General features: G+C 25.8%; 5 protein-coding genes across 7 annotated transcripts; 4 read left to right on the forward strand and 1 right to left on the reverse strand.

Annotated features, from left to right (window-relative positions):
• Positions 1–1,612: 1,612 nt before the first annotated feature.
• Positions 1,613–8,216, forward strand: LOC122853100 (uncharacterized protein PF11_0207). The gene is made up of 10 exons (XM_044153360.1): positions 1,613–1,867; positions 2,889–3,134; positions 3,224–3,907; positions 4,268–5,547; positions 5,619–5,944; positions 6,186–6,607; positions 6,690–6,862; positions 6,933–7,146; positions 7,223–7,417; positions 7,494–8,216. The coding sequence occupies exons 1-10, from the start codon at positions 1,789–1,791 to the stop codon at positions 7,733–7,735; spliced, it is 3,861 nt and encodes a 1,286-aa protein (XP_044009295.1). The 5' UTR covers positions 1,613–1,788; the 3' UTR covers positions 7,736–8,216.
• Positions 8,217–8,242: 26 nt separating this feature from the next.
• LOC122851088 lies at positions 8,243–9,187 on the reverse strand. Its single transcript, XM_044150137.1, has 4 exons — positions 9,101–9,187; positions 8,757–9,016; positions 8,572–8,685; positions 8,243–8,509 (listed from the first exon to the last, which is right to left on the reverse strand). Exons 1-4 carry the CDS (start codon positions 9,174–9,176, stop codon positions 8,243–8,245), a joined length of 717 nt encoding a protein of 238 aa, XP_044006072.1. The 5' UTR covers positions 9,177–9,187.
• Positions 9,188–9,424: 237 nt separating this feature from the next.
• Positions 9,425–10,183, forward strand: LOC122853105. The gene is made up of 3 exons (XM_044153366.1): positions 9,425–9,542; positions 9,614–9,891; positions 9,984–10,183. The coding sequence occupies exons 1-3, from the start codon at positions 9,497–9,499 to the stop codon at positions 10,122–10,124; spliced, it is 465 nt and encodes a 154-aa protein (XP_044009301.1). The 5' UTR covers positions 9,425–9,496; the 3' UTR covers positions 10,125–10,183.
• Positions 10,184–10,977: 794 nt separating this feature from the next.
• LOC122853104 (H2.0-like homeobox protein) lies at positions 10,978–12,666 on the forward strand. The gene is made up of 3 exons (XM_044153365.1): positions 10,978–11,345; positions 12,196–12,386; positions 12,464–12,666. Exons 1-3 carry the CDS (start codon positions 11,018–11,020, stop codon positions 12,656–12,658), a joined length of 714 nt encoding a protein of 237 aa, XP_044009300.1. The 5' UTR covers positions 10,978–11,017; the 3' UTR covers positions 12,659–12,666.
• Positions 12,667–13,497: 831 nt separating this feature from the next.
• LOC122853101 (probable cytochrome P450 12a5, mitochondrial) lies at positions 13,498–16,476 on the forward strand. Of its 3 annotated transcripts, XM_044153362.1 has the most exons (9): positions 13,498–13,544; positions 14,009–14,097; positions 14,212–14,499; positions 14,615–14,849; positions 14,928–15,069; positions 15,151–15,401; positions 15,473–15,835; positions 15,924–16,206; positions 16,272–16,476. In XM_044153362.1, coding segments are annotated over exons 1-9 (1,764 nt in total). In that variant the 5' UTR covers positions 13,498–13,542; the 3' UTR covers positions 16,383–16,476. The 3 variants fall into 3 exon arrangements, with proteins under 3 accessions (XP_044009297.1, XP_044009296.1, XP_044009298.1); XM_044153361.1 differs by lacking the exon at positions 13,498–13,544 and having other exon boundaries at positions 13,939–14,097; XM_044153363.1 differs by lacking the exon at positions 13,498–13,544 and having other exon boundaries at positions 13,939–14,097; positions 14,212–14,454.
• Positions 16,477–16,485: the final 9 nt, after the last annotated feature.

The raw sequence follows: 16,485 nt of genomic DNA on the forward strand, positions 1-16,485 counted from the left end.
TTAACACAACTTTTTAAATAATTAACTTATTCTGATAAACTCTTGGCCAAAATTATGTGCTTTTTATGTGTTTTTATTCTACGATTGAATTAAATTTTTATTTCAATTACTTTTTATTTAAATAATTTTTTTTTTTTTTTAATAATAAAAAAAAAAAAAATATTCAAATAAAAAGTAATTAAATGAAAAAATTAATTTAAACGTAGAGTAAAAACACATAAAAAGCACATAATTTCTATCCAGAGTTTATCAGAATAAGTTAATTATTTAAGAAGTTGTGCTAACTTAATATTAAGCTAGCACAACATAGTTAGAAAAAAAAATTATTTAAAAAAAAAGTAATTGAAATAAAAAATTAATTCAAACGTAGAATAAAAACACATAAAAAGCACATAATTTTGGTCAAAACTTCATTGATATAAGTTCATTATTAAAGAAGTTGTGTTAACTTAATATTGAGGTAGCACAACAATATTAGAAAAAAAAATTATTTAAAAAAAAAGTAATTGACATAAAAAATTAATTTAAACGTAGAATAAAAACACATAAAAAGCACATAATTTTGGTGGAAAGTTCATTGAAATAAGTTAATTATTAAAAAAGTTGTGTTAACTTAATATTAAGATGGCAAAACATTGCATAAAAAAAAAATATATAAAAGCACAAAAATCGCGAGTTTTACACAAAAAAAGCATAAAATTTCAGTTCTAACTATATTAGTTTGTGTCCATTGTGGTGTGTTGACTTTCTGGAGGTTCAATTTTTTATAAGCAAATATTTTTATACAATTTTTAATATATACATAAAAATAGTCAACTCAAAAAAATTGTGTCAATCACGAATAGATTTAAAACATTTTAAATTAAATATAAAAAATTAATTACAAGAGTTGAAAAAACAAAATATATTTATAATTTTGATGGTGGCACTTTAGCACGTGGATTTCTTTATGCAAATTTTTTTTTTCCTTAAAGAAAATTTCCAGAGTATAATTTTCAAATTTCGCTCTGTAATTTCTTGGGATATTTTACGTGAAAAATATATTTTTCCAGATTTTTTTCATAATGAAAACTCTTAGAAAATTTACGGGTAACTATTAAAATATCCAGAGATTGTTTCACCAGATCTTCAAACATAATTTTTTAATTTTAAATAAGTTAACGAAATTTTTACACAAGGTTTTTAAAAGAGCAACTTGTACTAAATCCTTTCTAAATCGTTCAGTCATTGAAATGATATTATAAAGTCTCACAATCTTTAAATATAAAAACTATAAATTTAATAATAATTCTAAAAAAAAATACTTAGATCCAATAGTAGCGCGATCTTATCAACTATTATTAAACTAAACATTTTAAAATAATTAAAAAAAAAAATATATAATCGACATAAAATAACTCAGGGAATTATAATTCAAAACCATGAGTCGATTAGTTTTCAGTTGCTGGCACCACAGAGTTCTGACTTTTTTGAATTTGATAATATAAAATGTTGAGTCAGCTGTTTCAGCTAACCGTCACACATTGCGCGGGTCCTTCGATAAATATTATACTACCCTGTACTTACATGTATATTTATTTACACATCAGTTGAATTCAACATTGACCGTCATACTGTTCAGGCCGCGCAACCGCGATTACTATGACAGCATCGCAATACGAAATTTTAAGTACCTCTAATTGTCGATTATTCGACGTTAAATTAACAGCTCAAGTATTATGAATTAAATTAATTAACAAAACAAATTATTAAAAATATAAAAAAAAAGTTGAATTAAGATAACGCAAAATGAGTATTTCACAAAACAGCACAGCAACGGTTGTTTGCAGGGAAGTTTTTGATGAGACGTCACATCCTTCAAATGAAGGTGAGCTTTTTCTAATCGATTCATTATTATTCAATAATAAAATAACCAATATTTTTAGAAAACTAAATTCATTTTTACAATATATTTATTTTATTGCTTGCAATTAAAATTATAAATATAAAGCTATTAATAAATTTAATTAATATTTCAAATTAATATATTTATCAATAATTTTTTTAAATTAATATTTTGGTTATTATTTTTTTTTTTGCTTGTTTATTTACATAGTGATGGTTATAACTACGCAACGGCGCCCGAGCCTAGCGTAGCTCTAGAAAATCAATAAATTTATGCTGCAGTAAAAATATTGTCCATAATCCTAATTTTTATTATTTTTTTTTTTTATAAATATATAATAATTTTTAGGTCTGTTATGATAAAAGTAAAGTTGATGTTTAAATAAAATAAATTAGTTTTGTTAATTTAAATTTTTGTTTGAATATTTTATTTTCACGTCCAGGACAAGTCAACGACCTAGTTTGTTTGACTGGGTTGTGGTGGCTGGTTGATATACGTAATCCTCGAGGGACAGCTGGTGAGGTCAACTCACCCTCATACCTCCACACCTGTCAAACTTTATACTTGATGGAATTTTTAATTTTTCTATTCATATACATGACACTTTCATCTATTATTCTTTTATCAATAATTATTATTTCAACAGTTGCTTTTTTTTTTCGTTTTTTCATTTTCTTTTCATATTTTTTAAGAGTAAATGTCAACGATCTCAACTTGATGATAAGTACATGCGAAATTGTACAGCTCACAATCTTAAAAGAGCTTTTTATATAATGTTGAAATTTTTATGAATATCCCAATTTTTTTTTTTTTTTTTTTATCACTCGACAAGCTTCTTTGTTCTTGTAAAATGAAAATTAAGAAAAAAAAAAAAAAAACTTATATAAGCATAAGTAGGTTGATGTATATACAAAAAAAAATTACAAAAAAATTTTTTATTTATAGAATTTAATTATTTATTATATTGAGAAAATTAATTTTTAATTTTTAAATTTATTTTCAGAGGTACTTGAGTATGCAAAAAAAATTGGAATTGATCCTGAAACAGAGCCACATTTAATGGACATAGCTATTGAGGGTTTAATGGCACCGTTACCAAAAAATTGGACACCCTGTTACGACAAGTCAGAGCGTTGTTATTATTATTGCAATTCAACTAAAGCAAGCACCTGGGAGCACCCCCTTGATTCGAAATACCGGGAGCTTGTCGAGCATATAAGAGCGGGTCATAGTCGTCAACCAAGTGTTGGTATGTAAAATAAATAAATAAATAAATATATAACAAAATCAAAAAGAAAAATAATAATAAATGAAATAATTTAAATTTATAATTTACAGATGATGATTCAAAAACAACAGCCAAAGAATTAGAGTCACACGAGGATGCAACTCTGCCAAAAGAATCAACACTATCAAAAGTACCAGTATTATATACTAAAATCCCAAAAAAATTGGCACCACTACGTAAATTTGGCATTGATACAATAATGCGTCGTAAAGATTGTGAAAAAATAAATGATCCATCAATACAATTAGCTGATCGTTCATCACGTGATTATACAACTATACGTTATCAAGATCCAAAATTTTTTGAAACACCAGCTGTTATAAATAATAAAGAAATAAAAAATATAAGTGATATTGTTAAAAGATCAGAATCAATGAGTCCAAAATATGAAAAAGATTGGGAACAATTAACAAATAAATTTAGTTCTGAAGAAAATATAATTGATATTGATAAGCTAAGTTTAAGTTCATTATCACAAACAGATGGTAAAGATATTATTGAAGCAATTGATAAAGAACGACAATCACGTAAATCAGATTATCGTCAACAAAAAGAATTAACACTAAGTGGTGGTGGTTTTATGTTTTTAAAAAGTAATCGTAGTCGTGATAATACACCAGTACATGATGGTGCTGGTAAAATTGAAGATTTTCAAATTTCATGCAGTGTCAATGAGGGATGTTGCAGTATTGAAAGACCAAAATCAATTTTACGTGAAAAACCCTGTGAAGATGGTGAGTGAGTTTTCAAGTTCATCGGCTTTTTGGAACACTGACAATTACATTTTTTTTATTTATTTTTTTTTATTTTTGTTTGTTTGTTTGTTTTATTTTTTTTTTTATTTTTTTTCCCCAAGTAGAAAAAAAAGCACATGTATATCTATAATGTAACAACTAGTAACACTTGAACTTTTGACCTGTATTGTCCTCAAAAAAAAAAAAAAAAAAAAAAAAATTGTATACGCATGATTATTTAGTGAACACGAGTGAATTGATTTAGTAGTTCATAATAAAAATGTCAGCAAGTAATATAAAAAATGGATTATTCTGATCGAGAAACAAAAAACAAACAAAACAAATAAAAAATACTTTCAGACGATCGTCCAACTGAAGAGGAACGCAAGAGTGTACGTTTTGATCTTGAAAAAGATCCAGATAATAATATGTATGTTTATTCTGGATCTGAGGATGAAGACTGGGATTCTGATTCTGAAGAAAAAGAAGTAACGAGTGATCATGGTGATATAAAAAGTTCATTTTTTGAAAAATTACAAAAAAATCCTTTACAATCACCAAAATCAAATGAACAATATCAACAACAAGATAATCAAAATATCAAGAGCTCAATCAATACACCAAGTACATCAAAATTAATTTGTAAAAGATTTGTCGTTGAAAGTGTTTCAGAAACAGATCATTTATGTCAATCAATAAAGGATAAGCCAATGGATAATGATTATTTGCCAAATAATAAATTTGTAAATATTAAAAATATTGATTTATTTTCAAAAAGTGATACTGACAGTGGTACACCACGTTCAAGCAAACATGATGAATCAAGTTCAAGTAATTTAGATAATATACGTAAGAGTAAAGAAATAATGCTCGAAGCTATGAGTTTAACTGATGAACGTAAAAAAATTGATAAATTAATTGAAAAACAAAAAAGTGATAATTTAATAAAATTACGTCATGATTTAGAAATTGTTGATAATCATGTGCGTAATCGTAAAGGGCATAATGAAAAACATCAACAGCATGATGTTGATGATGAAGATAAAAATTATATTGATAATAAATATGATAATGATGTTGAAAAATATAAAAAAGAAATTGATGATAAATTGGAAATGATTAAGAAACAAATGGATGATAAATATAATGAAGAAAAAGTATTACTTGAAAATGAATTGGATAAAAAATTATCAGATTTACGTAAAGAATTTGTTGCTAAAGAAAATGATGAGATACAAAAATTAATAACAACAATGGATGATGCTAGAATGGAAAATTTAAAAAAAGCTAAAATTGAATGGGAAGTATGTTTTGATAAAGAAAGACAAGAAATATTTGAAAAATTAAAATTAGAACTAGATGAAAGAAAAAATGAATTATTAAAATTACGTAATCATGAAATGGAAGTATTGGAAAATGAATTTGGTAAAAATCTTGATGATGAAATTGCATTTAAAACGAGTGAGCATAAAATATTAATGGAACATAATGAAAAAATTGAAAATTTAAAAAAAGAACTTGATAATGATTTTGATGATTTAAAAAATAAATTAAGAAGTGAACAGAGAGAAAAAGTTACACAAATAACAGATGAACATGAAAAGTGTTTGGCTGAAATACTTCGTGATTTTAGAACAGAGGTAATTAATTTTTAAAAAAATTAATAAATTTAATAAATAATAAATTTACAAATAATAATTTTATTTTTTAGGAACGTTTAGCAAGAAAAGTATACAAACAAAGATTAGAAGAAATACGAGCTGATTTTTCTCAAGGAATTGATAAAGAAGCAAAAAAAATGTCAGAACATGCAACAAGACAAGAGACAGTAGATTTTGAAAAAATGCGTTGTGAAAAACGTTTACTTGAGGATAAATATAAAATATTAAAAGACAAATATTTAAAATTAAAAAATGACGTACGTTTAGCAGTTGAAAGAAGAAGTAAAAGAAAAGAGGCTCATGTTACAACATCTGAAACTGAAAAATCAGCATCAACACGTACAAAAACTGATAGAACAGAATCAATGGATCGAAAGTAAGTTTTTTCAATTAATTGAATTGTTTTTTTTTTTTTTAATTACATATTTCATATTATCACCACCATTTCAATAAAATATTCAAGTACCTCAACAACAATTAAATTTAAATTTAAAATAAAAATAAATAAATCTATTTAATTAGTAGTATCAGTATTATCATAGTTGTCAAGGTACATTTATCATCCCCATACTATTTGTCCTTAATATCTGGCTACAGGCCTTGATTCGTATTGATAGAGCTCAACCGATAATCATCAACACAAAACAACGATCAGTTGATAATCAATTCATCAACACAGAAAATAATTCTGATTCAATTCAACTACAAAGATTTCAAACAAGTCGTACAAGCTGTGGTGATTCAAGAAGTTCAATAAAATTCGAATCTGATGATGCAACAACAGCAAGTGAAACAATGAATTCAAATGTTATTAAAAAAAGAAGATCATTTGCTAGAAAATCAACAAATAATAATTCAAAAATATCACAAAATGACATTAATAATATTAACAACAACAACAACAATAATATTATTAATAATAATCCAGAAAATCCAGTTGAAAATATTAGAAAACAATTGGAGAAGTTGGAGGATTTGGGTGATCAATTACCAAGTAATGATGCTGCTTACACATTGAGATATCCATTTCAAGATAAAGGTCAATTATTTTTAATTAACAATGTTCACATTTAGATAAAAAAACAAGATAATTAAATTCCTTTTTTTTTTATTTTTTATAGGACCAATGAATGCATCATCAGAGCTTGAATTTTTCCGCCATCGTATTCATGTTGAAAGAGATTCAGTCAAGCGTGCAAGAGATGCACTTAGAGTACAAAAAAATGTATTTCAAGGTAGACAAAGAGCTTGGAAACAAAAAAGTGCAAGAGCAACATTGGAACAACTTGTTATGGTAATTAATAATAATTAATAATTCAATATGAATAATTAAATAATTATTTATGTAAATTAAATTTTTGAAGGAGGAAAGAGAATTATCAGAAATGGAAGTTAGTCTTCATCGTACTCGAAGTTTATTGGGTGAAAAAGTTATTCATTTGAGACATTTAGAACAATCATTGGATCGTGTTACAAATAATAAAAAAAATGAAGATGATATATCACCAGTTAAAAGTGATGAATTAACATTGAGTGATATGTCAAGTGCAAGTAGTGGATTTAGTTCAACAGATTTAGGTATTAACATCTATATTTATTAAATTAATATATAAAAATATTATGAAAGTATATTTAATTATGATTTTTTCAATAGATAAACCTGATAATTTTCAAGAATCATCAGAAATAATAAATAGCTTGGAAAATTTAAATTCTGAAATACGTGAAATTTGGGGTGTATTAAATAAACGACAGGGTAATAATATTCCACCACCTCCAACATTGTCATATTCTGATCTTGGATGGTTGTCTTATCATCCCATGACAAATCAATCAAATAATTTACAAGGTATTGTATTTTTAATTTAGAAAATATTTGTAATTATATTTCGATTTTTTATTTAAATGAAAAAAATTAATTTAAGCATTTGGAACTCCAAATATTCAATCAAATATATTGTCACAATTGGCAACATTACCATCAACGACAACAACACAAAATATAATTGCTCAGTATGGTCCAGCAAGTGGATTTACAACGAGTATGGGAAATGTTGAACGTGGCCCATCAAATTTAATTGAGAGAACAAGAAATATGAGAGACTGGCTGCGACAAGCTCGCATTGAAACTTCAGACCTCATTAGTCCTAATCAAGCACCACTTTAGAATTTTAATATTAAACTTCACAATATTAATAACAAAATTGTTTTTTGTTTATTATATTTTTTAAAAACCATTCGTTAAGTTTTTAAGTAGAGTTTTATTTTTATAATTTTATTTTTCTTTTTCTGTTTAAATTAGTTTTACTGTTATTTGATTGTTAGATTTAATCAATTGCCAAAACAAAAATAAATTATATTATAATTATAAAATACACAGAGACTATGAAAATGTTGATTAACAATTCAAATTGTCATAAAGTCAAATTAAATGGTAAATAATAAATAACCCGCAGTCATAATTTAAAGTATATAGAAAAATCAAAATGTTAATCTAGTCAAAAATTTTTCGTGTCATCAGAAGTATTATCAAGTGCTTCCCCAATTATATACCATTAGTTAAACAGTATTTTATTTATAAAAAAAAAAACAAAGAACAAAAAAAAGAATACCAATTTTTGTTTTAATAAATGATTATTAAAAATAAATTTTACTTTGATGATTTATTAACCAATTACATATCTGGAAAAACTTGACAATCAGAAAAATTTTTCTCACATGTATCACCATTTTCTTCAAATTCATCTTTAGTTGGTAACCAAGATGTTATATCAAATTTACGATTTGTAGTTTTATTTTCCATTGACTCTTGAGCTGCCAATATTATTGGTGATGCTTTACACATCAAAAGTCTAACACACGAAGTGTCTGGATCTTTTAAATTATCCATCAGTTGATTTGGAAGCTCTGGATTTTTCGCTTGTTTCAATAAATGTTGTATCTGTCGAAAAAACAAATTATTATTTACAATTAATATATGGAAATGGAGTAAAAACATTGCACCTTTTCATTTCTGGTATTTAGTAAAAATTTTAAAGGATCAAATTGATCCGAATCCATTGATCTTTTTTCCTTGGATTTATCAGTTTTTTGTTGAATATTAAAAAGCGAAGAGATCTGTTGATGGAAATATTAATTGATTAAATATAATTTTGTATAGAAATTAATTCAACTAATAATTAATTTACCATTTGAGTTAAAAATATTGCACTGTTAATAGCAATCGCAGCAATTCGTGGTGTATCTAAACCAAGTAGTCGAAAAAAAGCAGATGTTATATTTCCATTTCCAAGACGTTTTGATAATTTATCATTTTTATTATCTCTGTCACCATGTTCATGATGTTTATTATGTCCCAAACTTGTTGATACAAGATCAGCAATATCTTTTGCAGTGTCTAAATAATTTTTAGCTGTTTGTAAACCATTTTTTATTTTAGCCAACATAGCTACAAAAAAAAAGACAATCATACATATTATTTAAATAAATAAAAATATTTGTATAGTATTAAATATTTTAAAAATATAATTACCTTCAGCATCAGCTGCCACAAAAATAACACAATTAAAAATAACAAATAAAAGCGCAAAAATTCGAATGACAGACATCTTGTCATTGACACTTGTTTCTTGTGACTGAGAAAATATTTAACAGTTGCTAAGTATGCTACTGTGTGCAATTATTTCAAGCTGATATAATTAACACAAATAATTCAGTGTCATACAGCACGCATTGTTAGTCAACCAAGAATAAAGATGGGTCAACAACTGTCTTGTAATGTACAGTTGTCCACGAGATCAAACCAACATATAACATGTTATTTATTTACAAATTTATATTCCTTTTTAATTTTTTTTATTTTATACTTGCTTCTGATAAACAGTTGCAATTGTATTTTGAAGAAGTCAGAGGTCTAAGTGAACTTCCAATGGATAAATTAATTAAAATAAAAACAAATTTAGCCAGTGAAAATGGTGAGTAATATTAATTTTTAATTTATTGGCAAAATTTAAAATATGAATGTTTTTTTTAAAATCATTTTTAGAATTAAATGATATAAATTTTGAGGATGAAATTGAAGATAGAACAGCTGATGATTATCCAATGGCAATGCCATTGAAAAAAATTGATCGAGGAATGATTGTTATGAGTGAACATTGGAGTGACAAAGGAAAAGATACAAAAATATCAAAAATATTTCAACTTGCAATAACAACACTTGCATTTTTAGCATTTGGTGGATATTTATTGGCTTTAATTTGTTCAGTTATTAGAAGAAATACAACTCCTGTAACCAATCCAGGAAATGTATTTGTATTTTCAGTAAGTTAATTATTTGAAAATATAAAAATTTATCAAACTAATCAAGCTGCATTCTCAGATTAAAATAATAATATTAATTATTCAATTTTTAGAATCTTGAATCTTTGAATAAAATTAAACGACCAAAACGTCAAGCTCTATTTATGGATCCAATGGAAAATGAATTCACAACTGATCGACTTTATCGAGGAATGATTATGTTGTCAGAAGGCTACACATCATATACCCAATGAAAATAAATTTTAAACTAATTTTAATATCAAAAAAAATATTTAAATTTCATATTGATTTAAATAATAATAATAATTTCAAAAGCTAATAAAATCAAATTGAAATTATTATTCATTTTTATGTTAACCAACGAGAAAGAAAATATTCTCAGTGTGTGGGTGGATGTATATGTATGGATGGCAAGAGTTTTAAACATGGTTTTCCAAATAAACAGTTAAGTGGCTATATACAATACTCAACGTATGAGAAGATAACCATCTGGCAAACTGTTTTTTTTTTTTTTTTTAAATTCAATATATTTCAAAGAGTGAATAAATTACCAAATAATTTAATTATAAACAAAAAAAAAACGTGTAATCATTAGCAAATTTTGTTTAAATTAACAAAAGACATTGTAAAAAATAAATAAATAATCTATACCTAATTGTGCACTTTTCATTGAAACTAATTAAAAAATATGAAAGAATTGTAATCAACAATTTTATATTTAGAAAAATAGCATAAAAAAAATGTAAATTAAATTTATAAATAAAAAAAAACATTCAATAATTTCTGAAAAATAATAATACACGAGTATTTATTTTTATAGTATTCAAATGATCACCCTCATGGAGAGCACTCTTTGATGAAACCACGCCTTCAGCCAGACTATTTAACGAATCAGTGAAATTCTTGACTTTTGTTTACAAGATGTATAAAATTTTTTTTTTTTATATTTTATTTTTCTAAATTTTACAAGAAAATTGTGTGTCGAATTATTCGACTTTCATCGGTTCAGTGAATCACACGATAATCTTGTTCTTGTTTTTATTTTAACCCAAATAGTACTTGAATTTCATGTGTTGATAAAACAATTATTTGTGTTTGTTAATTGAGAGAAAAAAATAATATAATTATGGAAGAACAAGATAGTGAATTATCAATTGATAAAAATATATCATCATCATTAAAATTTGGAATAGATAGAATTTTATCAAGTGATTATCATCAAGACAAATCAACATGTCCAGATTTTACAGTTCAATATAAAAGCCAATATTGTAGTACAACTCCAGTATCAACACAATGTCTTTGTACTGGTAATTGTACAAGGTGTATTAATTACAGATGTTTTACAAATGGATCACATCTTTGTTTATCACCAGTAACATCAAATTACATGAATTTACTTGATAAATATCAAAATTTACATAGACCATCACCAGTAAGACCATTACCACGATGTGAGTATTCAGTAATAATTAATATTAAAAAGAAAAATTAATTTATATACACAAAATTAAAAAACAATTTGTCATTACGTCATAAATAAACATGAACATATGGACCACTGTCATGTTTCACTGATACCTACATGACAAGTAGGCCATAATATTTACGAATAAATGTGTATTCTTGTGTTTCCTGTCTGTGTTTAAACGACATCTTAAGTGCCACCAGTAGTTTACCAAAACTATAAACATTATTATGTAAATCTTTTCCCTCTTAACGTTTTGTATTTTAAAAAAATAAATACTAAAAAAACAATCACGAGATCATTGCATATTAAAATTTTACGATTGTTAAATTTAAATTAAAAGAAAACAAAAAAAACACTCAGTAACACAAAATTAAGAAGATAATAAAAAAAAAATCTATTAATAATTAAAATGAATAATTGTCTGAGATAAATAAATATATATTGTTTGTGATGATAATATTATTCTTTCAAATGACCACACAGTATTTTAATTTGTGTCCACATGTTGTTGTGTATACACTTATTCTTGTTCAAGCTATACATTCAACATGAAGTAAATTAAACAGTAAAATATATATTTCAATAGAACTTACTTGCAACGTTTGCCACCACATAATTATAACTAAAATATTTTCATAGCTATTTCAAATTTAAATAAAATAAAAACTCACATATTGTTGGATCAATCAGCTTGGTTTGTCTGCATCCCCCATCATGGTATCAAATTTCCTCATTTTCCAATAACCAAAAATATTTAGAATATTCAAGTGGTCCATTAAGAATGTTTATTCACTTGATGACTGAATATTCACAGTGTTTATTTGTTTATCTAGTGCCTGTGACGACATCATCAAGTGGAAAAAATAGAAGAGAAGGTGGAACCAGAAGAAAAAGATCCTGGTCGAGAGCAGTATTCAGTTCGTTGCAAAGAAAAGGCCTAGAAAGAAGATTTTCAATACAAAAATATATAACAAAACCAGACAGAAGACAACTTGCTGCTACTTTGGGTCTAACTGATGCACAGGTATTTTATTAATTTAATTTTAATTAAATAATGACTCTATTTATTACCTGGACTGTTATGTTATTTTGTTGTGATAGGTCAAAGTCTGGTTCCAAAACAGACGGATGAAATGGCGTCATACAAAAGAGGGAGACAACACGACATCATCTCCTGCTGATTCAACCCAGCAGGATGCTCCAAAAAATGATGATGATAATTCCAAGTGTCTTGAAGATATACAAGACTCTGATGACAGTGTTGATGATGACACAGAGATAGAAGTTGAAATTTGATACTAAAAACACACAAACCACTTGATTATATATTATTTTTTTTTATTTCATTTTATTTTTTTTTTGTCACTATAATGTAAATAAATATAAATTTTAATTTTATTGTTTTAAAATAATTAATTATATAAATAAATTAATAAAATAATAAATACAATATTATTAATTTTTAGTTTTTTTTTTTATTTAAATTGGAGTTTATTTGATGGCGAAAAATTTACCTTTTTTTATGATTGTAGATCAAAGTAAACTTGTATTGTTCAAGCATTTTTAATTACTTGTTTATTATCTATTTGAAAATATTATTTATAATTATTAATAATGTTTATTTATAATATATTTGTTATTAATTATAAGAGCACCAAGAGCACACACAACAGGACGCGTCCGGCGTCAGTAAAATGAGAATAAAAAAAAAAAAAAAATGCTTATCATTATTATTATTTTTTTTTTCGTTTAAGCGGGAAAATACAAAAATTGTAATGGGAATATGTAAAATTAAAATAAATAATAAACAAATAATTAAATTTTTTTATTCAACTTGTTAATTAATTATTAATTCTTAATTCAATTTATTTTTTGTTTATTTATATATTAAATTAAAGTTAAATAGAATAATTAAAAATTCAAAAATCGATTGTGAAAAAAAAAATATCAATCGATTTTGCAAAAAAAATGTCACTCGATTTATCGAATGATCCAATTCGATAGCTCGTTTTTTGTGCACAGTTACGCAAAAAGATGTTGCACAAAATGGCGGATAATGAAGGGGTGAAGTGGAATGAAGCTGAGCGTTTGTGGCCTTGGTGAATTAACAAATACTAAAACGTCAATCTATCATGAATCCTTGAGAAATAAATCAAAATATTGCTGTGCTGGCCTTTGTCATGTAAGTAATCACAATATTTTTTATTAATTTAACGGGATTTTTTAGTATTTCAAACGGATTCTACTCTTAATTGTTGGATGTTTCTGATTAGGCTTGAGTAAATTAATTTGCATCAATATTTATAATTAATTGATAATTATTGTGTTTGCATTGTTTAAATAATAACAACACTTTATATATTATATTTTAACGGGATGTATTCAATGCAAGCTCATTGTTGTTTTGTCAAGACTCGAGATTTTTTATTTTTTTTAGTTTAATTGTTAGTCATTTTTATTTTTTTTTATATATTTTTTGTTGTCATAATATCCGTCGTTATTTACGTAACTACGTACTGATTGTCATTTGTTATTTATCATGTAAAAATATTAAAAAAGACAATTGTCTGTGTCAATAATTTTCTGACAATTTAATTAATATAAAAAAAAAAAAAAAATGTATAATTTAATTCAACTTTGTACCAGGAGACGTTGCTCCTTGTTTTTCAATCAACTCCGGTCATATGCTGAATTAAACAAGCCCTTGGTAGCCAGTGAATCTCATGACAGAAAGAGTAAGTTTTTTTTTCAACATTAAATGAACAAAAAAATAAATAAAAACAACGTACAAAAATATAAATTGACATATTTTGTGTGTAAATATTTATGTAAACAAACAAATCCAACAGTATCAATGAATCAACCTCGTTCGTCAAGTGCCTTGGCTCCCCGCCAAGCTGTTGTCATGTCATCCGAATCAGCTGAGTCACTTTTAACACCATCAATAATATCACGTGTCAATAAAGTTGTTTTACAACAATCTCAAACACCAGAAATAATGACAGATAAATTGCCATTGCCATTTGAGGATATTCCTGGACCTGCTGTTCTCAGGCTCATTGAAAAATATTGGAAATACGTGCCGATACTTGGTACGCAACTTGTTTGCAGTCTACTATTGAACACATTCACCGTGGGTATGAAACCACGAGTAGAATTTAATTTAATTTAATTTAGATTTGTTAATTTTTATCTATAACTATTTTACTCACTTGTTGATATTGATTTTCATTTTTTTGATTGATCAATCAGGTCGTTTAACGTGGAATAAAAATGTCACACCATTGAAATATCTTTTCAATGAATATGGACCAGTTGTTAAAATAAATGGTCCAGCATTTGGAAGTATTGTCATGATACACAAGCCAGAACATATTGCTCAAGTGTTCAAACAAGAAGGACAATTACCAACAAGAAGTGGAATTGATATTTTACAACATTATCGTATTAATCATCGACAATATAAATTTCCTGGTCCAATGTCCATGTAAGTTTTTTATATATTTTAAAAAATATATTTTAATTAATTGATTAATAAATTGTTGTGTGTCATTGATCAATCAAGGCAAGGTGCTGATTGGCGAGATGCCAAAGTCAAACTTGATAAATTATTTTCAATGCATTTACTCAAATATTTTGATAAACTTGATAAAGTATCTGAAGAATTAACATCTAGAATTAGAATAATTCGCAACAGACAAGATGAAGTACTTGAAAATTTTGTTTTAATTAACTAACAACAACATAATATTTAATAAATAATTGCTTTTTTGTTTTATTTGTTACAGGTGCCTGATGATTTTAATAAATATCTTTTACGTTGGTCAATGGAATGTTTCTCGGTCTTGATATTTAACAGACGATTAGGTTTTCTTGATTCATCAGGTTTAAATCCTTCATCAGAACCATCAAAAATAATTGCAGCATTATTTGAAGCACATTATTATTTATCTAAATGTGAAACTGGTTTTCAAGTTTGGAGATTTATTAATACACCATTTAGTAAAAAATTATTTCGTGCTTGTGATGTTATTGATGAGTTAGTTAAATAGACATTTACAATTTTTTAAATATCAATTCAGTGATTTAATTATAGTAAAATACTTACAGAATAATTGGAAAATTTATTCGCCAAGCACAAAATAAATTTCAATCACGTAGTGCAACTAAATTTTTGGAACCAAGCTCAGAGACAAATGAGGGATTTCCAATATTAGAAAAATTACTTGCTGATCAACAAATGCATCCTGATGATTTATCAACACTTTTGATGGATTTTATTTTACTTGGTGTTCAAGCTGTTAGTAATACACAAGGATTTTTATTATATTTTTTGGCTAAAAATCAAAGAGTCCAACGAAAGTTGTATGATGAAATAACTGGAGTTTTATCAAGTACAAATTCATCTGTTGTTGATGATGAGACTTTACAACAAATGCCTTATCTCACTGCTTGTCTACAAGAATCTTTAAGGTAATAATTTAATGAATTTTCATTCTAAATTAATATGCTAATTTTTTGATTGAGCATATACTTTAATAAATGTATTTTTTGTTGAAAGATTAAGACCATCTTTTCCATACATAACTCGTTTGTTGTCAAAAACAATAACACTTCATGGATACACAATTCCAAAAGATACTTATTTGATAATGGCAAATCAAATATCATCACGACGTGAAGACAACTTTGATGAAGCTGAAAAATTTATTCCTGAAAGATGGTTGAATAGTGAAAAACTTGGAGTACAAGAACCTTGGAGTTGTTTACCTTTTGGTCATGGTGTAAGATCATGTCTTGGTAAGCAAATGGCTGAAACAGAAATTAAACTACTCACAGCAAAGGTAAATAAATTTATTTGTTATTTATTTATGCATGAATTTTACAATTGCATGATTATCACTTACAGCTTGTTCAAAATTTCAAGATTGAATATGATTATGCTGATATTAATAACAAGTTTATGATGGTCAATGTCCCAAACAAGCCCCTTCGATTCCGTTTTGTTGATCGTGATTGAAGATCATCAATTAACATTCCTTTCAATTTCTCTTTTCAAGTTTATTTATTAATAATAAAATAAAACATAATTATTTATATTTTTCTTTTTTTTATCATGCCAA

The sequence above is a fragment of the Aphidius gifuensis genome, linkage group LG3 (assembly GCF_014905175.1).
Source record: "Aphidius gifuensis isolate YNYX2018 linkage group LG3, ASM1490517v1, whole genome shotgun sequence".
NCBI lineage: Eukaryota > Metazoa > Arthropoda > Insecta > Hymenoptera > Braconidae > Aphidius > Aphidius gifuensis.

Bases quoted from the DNA above. Each gene is read 5' to 3' on its own strand.
- LOC122853101 (XM_044153361.1), top strand. From the start codon at position 13,980: ATGTATAATTTAATTCAACTTTGTACCAGGAGACGTTGCTCCTTGTTT. The intron at 14,098-14,211 runs GTAAGTTTTTTT...CAAATCCAACAG, and splicing joins TGAATCTCATGACAGAAAGA to TATCAATGAATCAACCTCGT. The intron at 15,836-15,923 runs GTAATAATTTAA...TTTTGTTGAAAG, and splicing joins TGTCTACAAGAATCTTTAAG to ATTAAGACCATCTTTTCCAT.
- LOC122853104 (XM_044153365.1), top strand. From the start codon at position 11,018: ATGGAAGAACAAGATAGTGAATTATCAATTGATAAAAATATATCATCA. The intron at 11,346-12,195 runs GTGAGTATTCAG...TTGTTTATCTAG, and splicing joins AGTAAGACCATTACCACGAT to TGCCTGTGACGACATCATCA. The intron at 12,387-12,463 runs GTATTTTATTAA...TTGTTGTGATAG, and splicing joins TGGGTCTAACTGATGCACAG to GTCAAAGTCTGGTTCCAAAA.
- LOC122851088 (XM_044150137.1), bottom strand. From the start codon at position 9,176: ATGTCTGTCATTCGAATTTTTGCGCTTTTATTTGTTATTTTTAATTGT. The intron at 9,017-9,100 runs GTAATTATATTT...TTTTTTTTGTAG, and splicing joins TGTGGCAGCTGATGCTGAAG to CTATGTTGGCTAAAATAAAA. The intron at 8,686-8,756 runs GTAAATTAATTA...TTCCATCAACAG, and splicing joins CAATATTTTTAACTCAAATG to ATCTCTTCGCTTTTTAATAT.
- LOC122853105 (XM_044153366.1), top strand. From the start codon at position 9,497: ATGGATAAATTAATTAAAATAAAAACAAATTTAGCCAGTGAAAATG. The intron at 9,543-9,613 runs GTGAGTAATATT...AATCATTTTTAG, and splicing joins AAATTTAGCCAGTGAAAATG to AATTAAATGATATAAATTTT. The intron at 9,892-9,983 runs GTAAGTTAATTA...TTCAATTTTTAG, and splicing joins GAAATGTATTTGTATTTTCA to AATCTTGAATCTTTGAATAA.
- LOC122853100 (XM_044153360.1), top strand. From the start codon at position 1,789: ATGAGTATTTCACAAAACAGCACAGCAACGGTTGTTTGCAGGGAAGTT. The intron at 3,135-3,223 runs GTATGTAAAATA...TATAATTTACAG, and splicing joins TAGTCGTCAACCAAGTGTTG to ATGATGATTCAAAAACAACA. The intron at 3,908-4,267 runs GTGAGTGAGTTT...AAATACTTTCAG, and splicing joins TGAAAAACCCTGTGAAGATG to ACGATCGTCCAACTGAAGAG.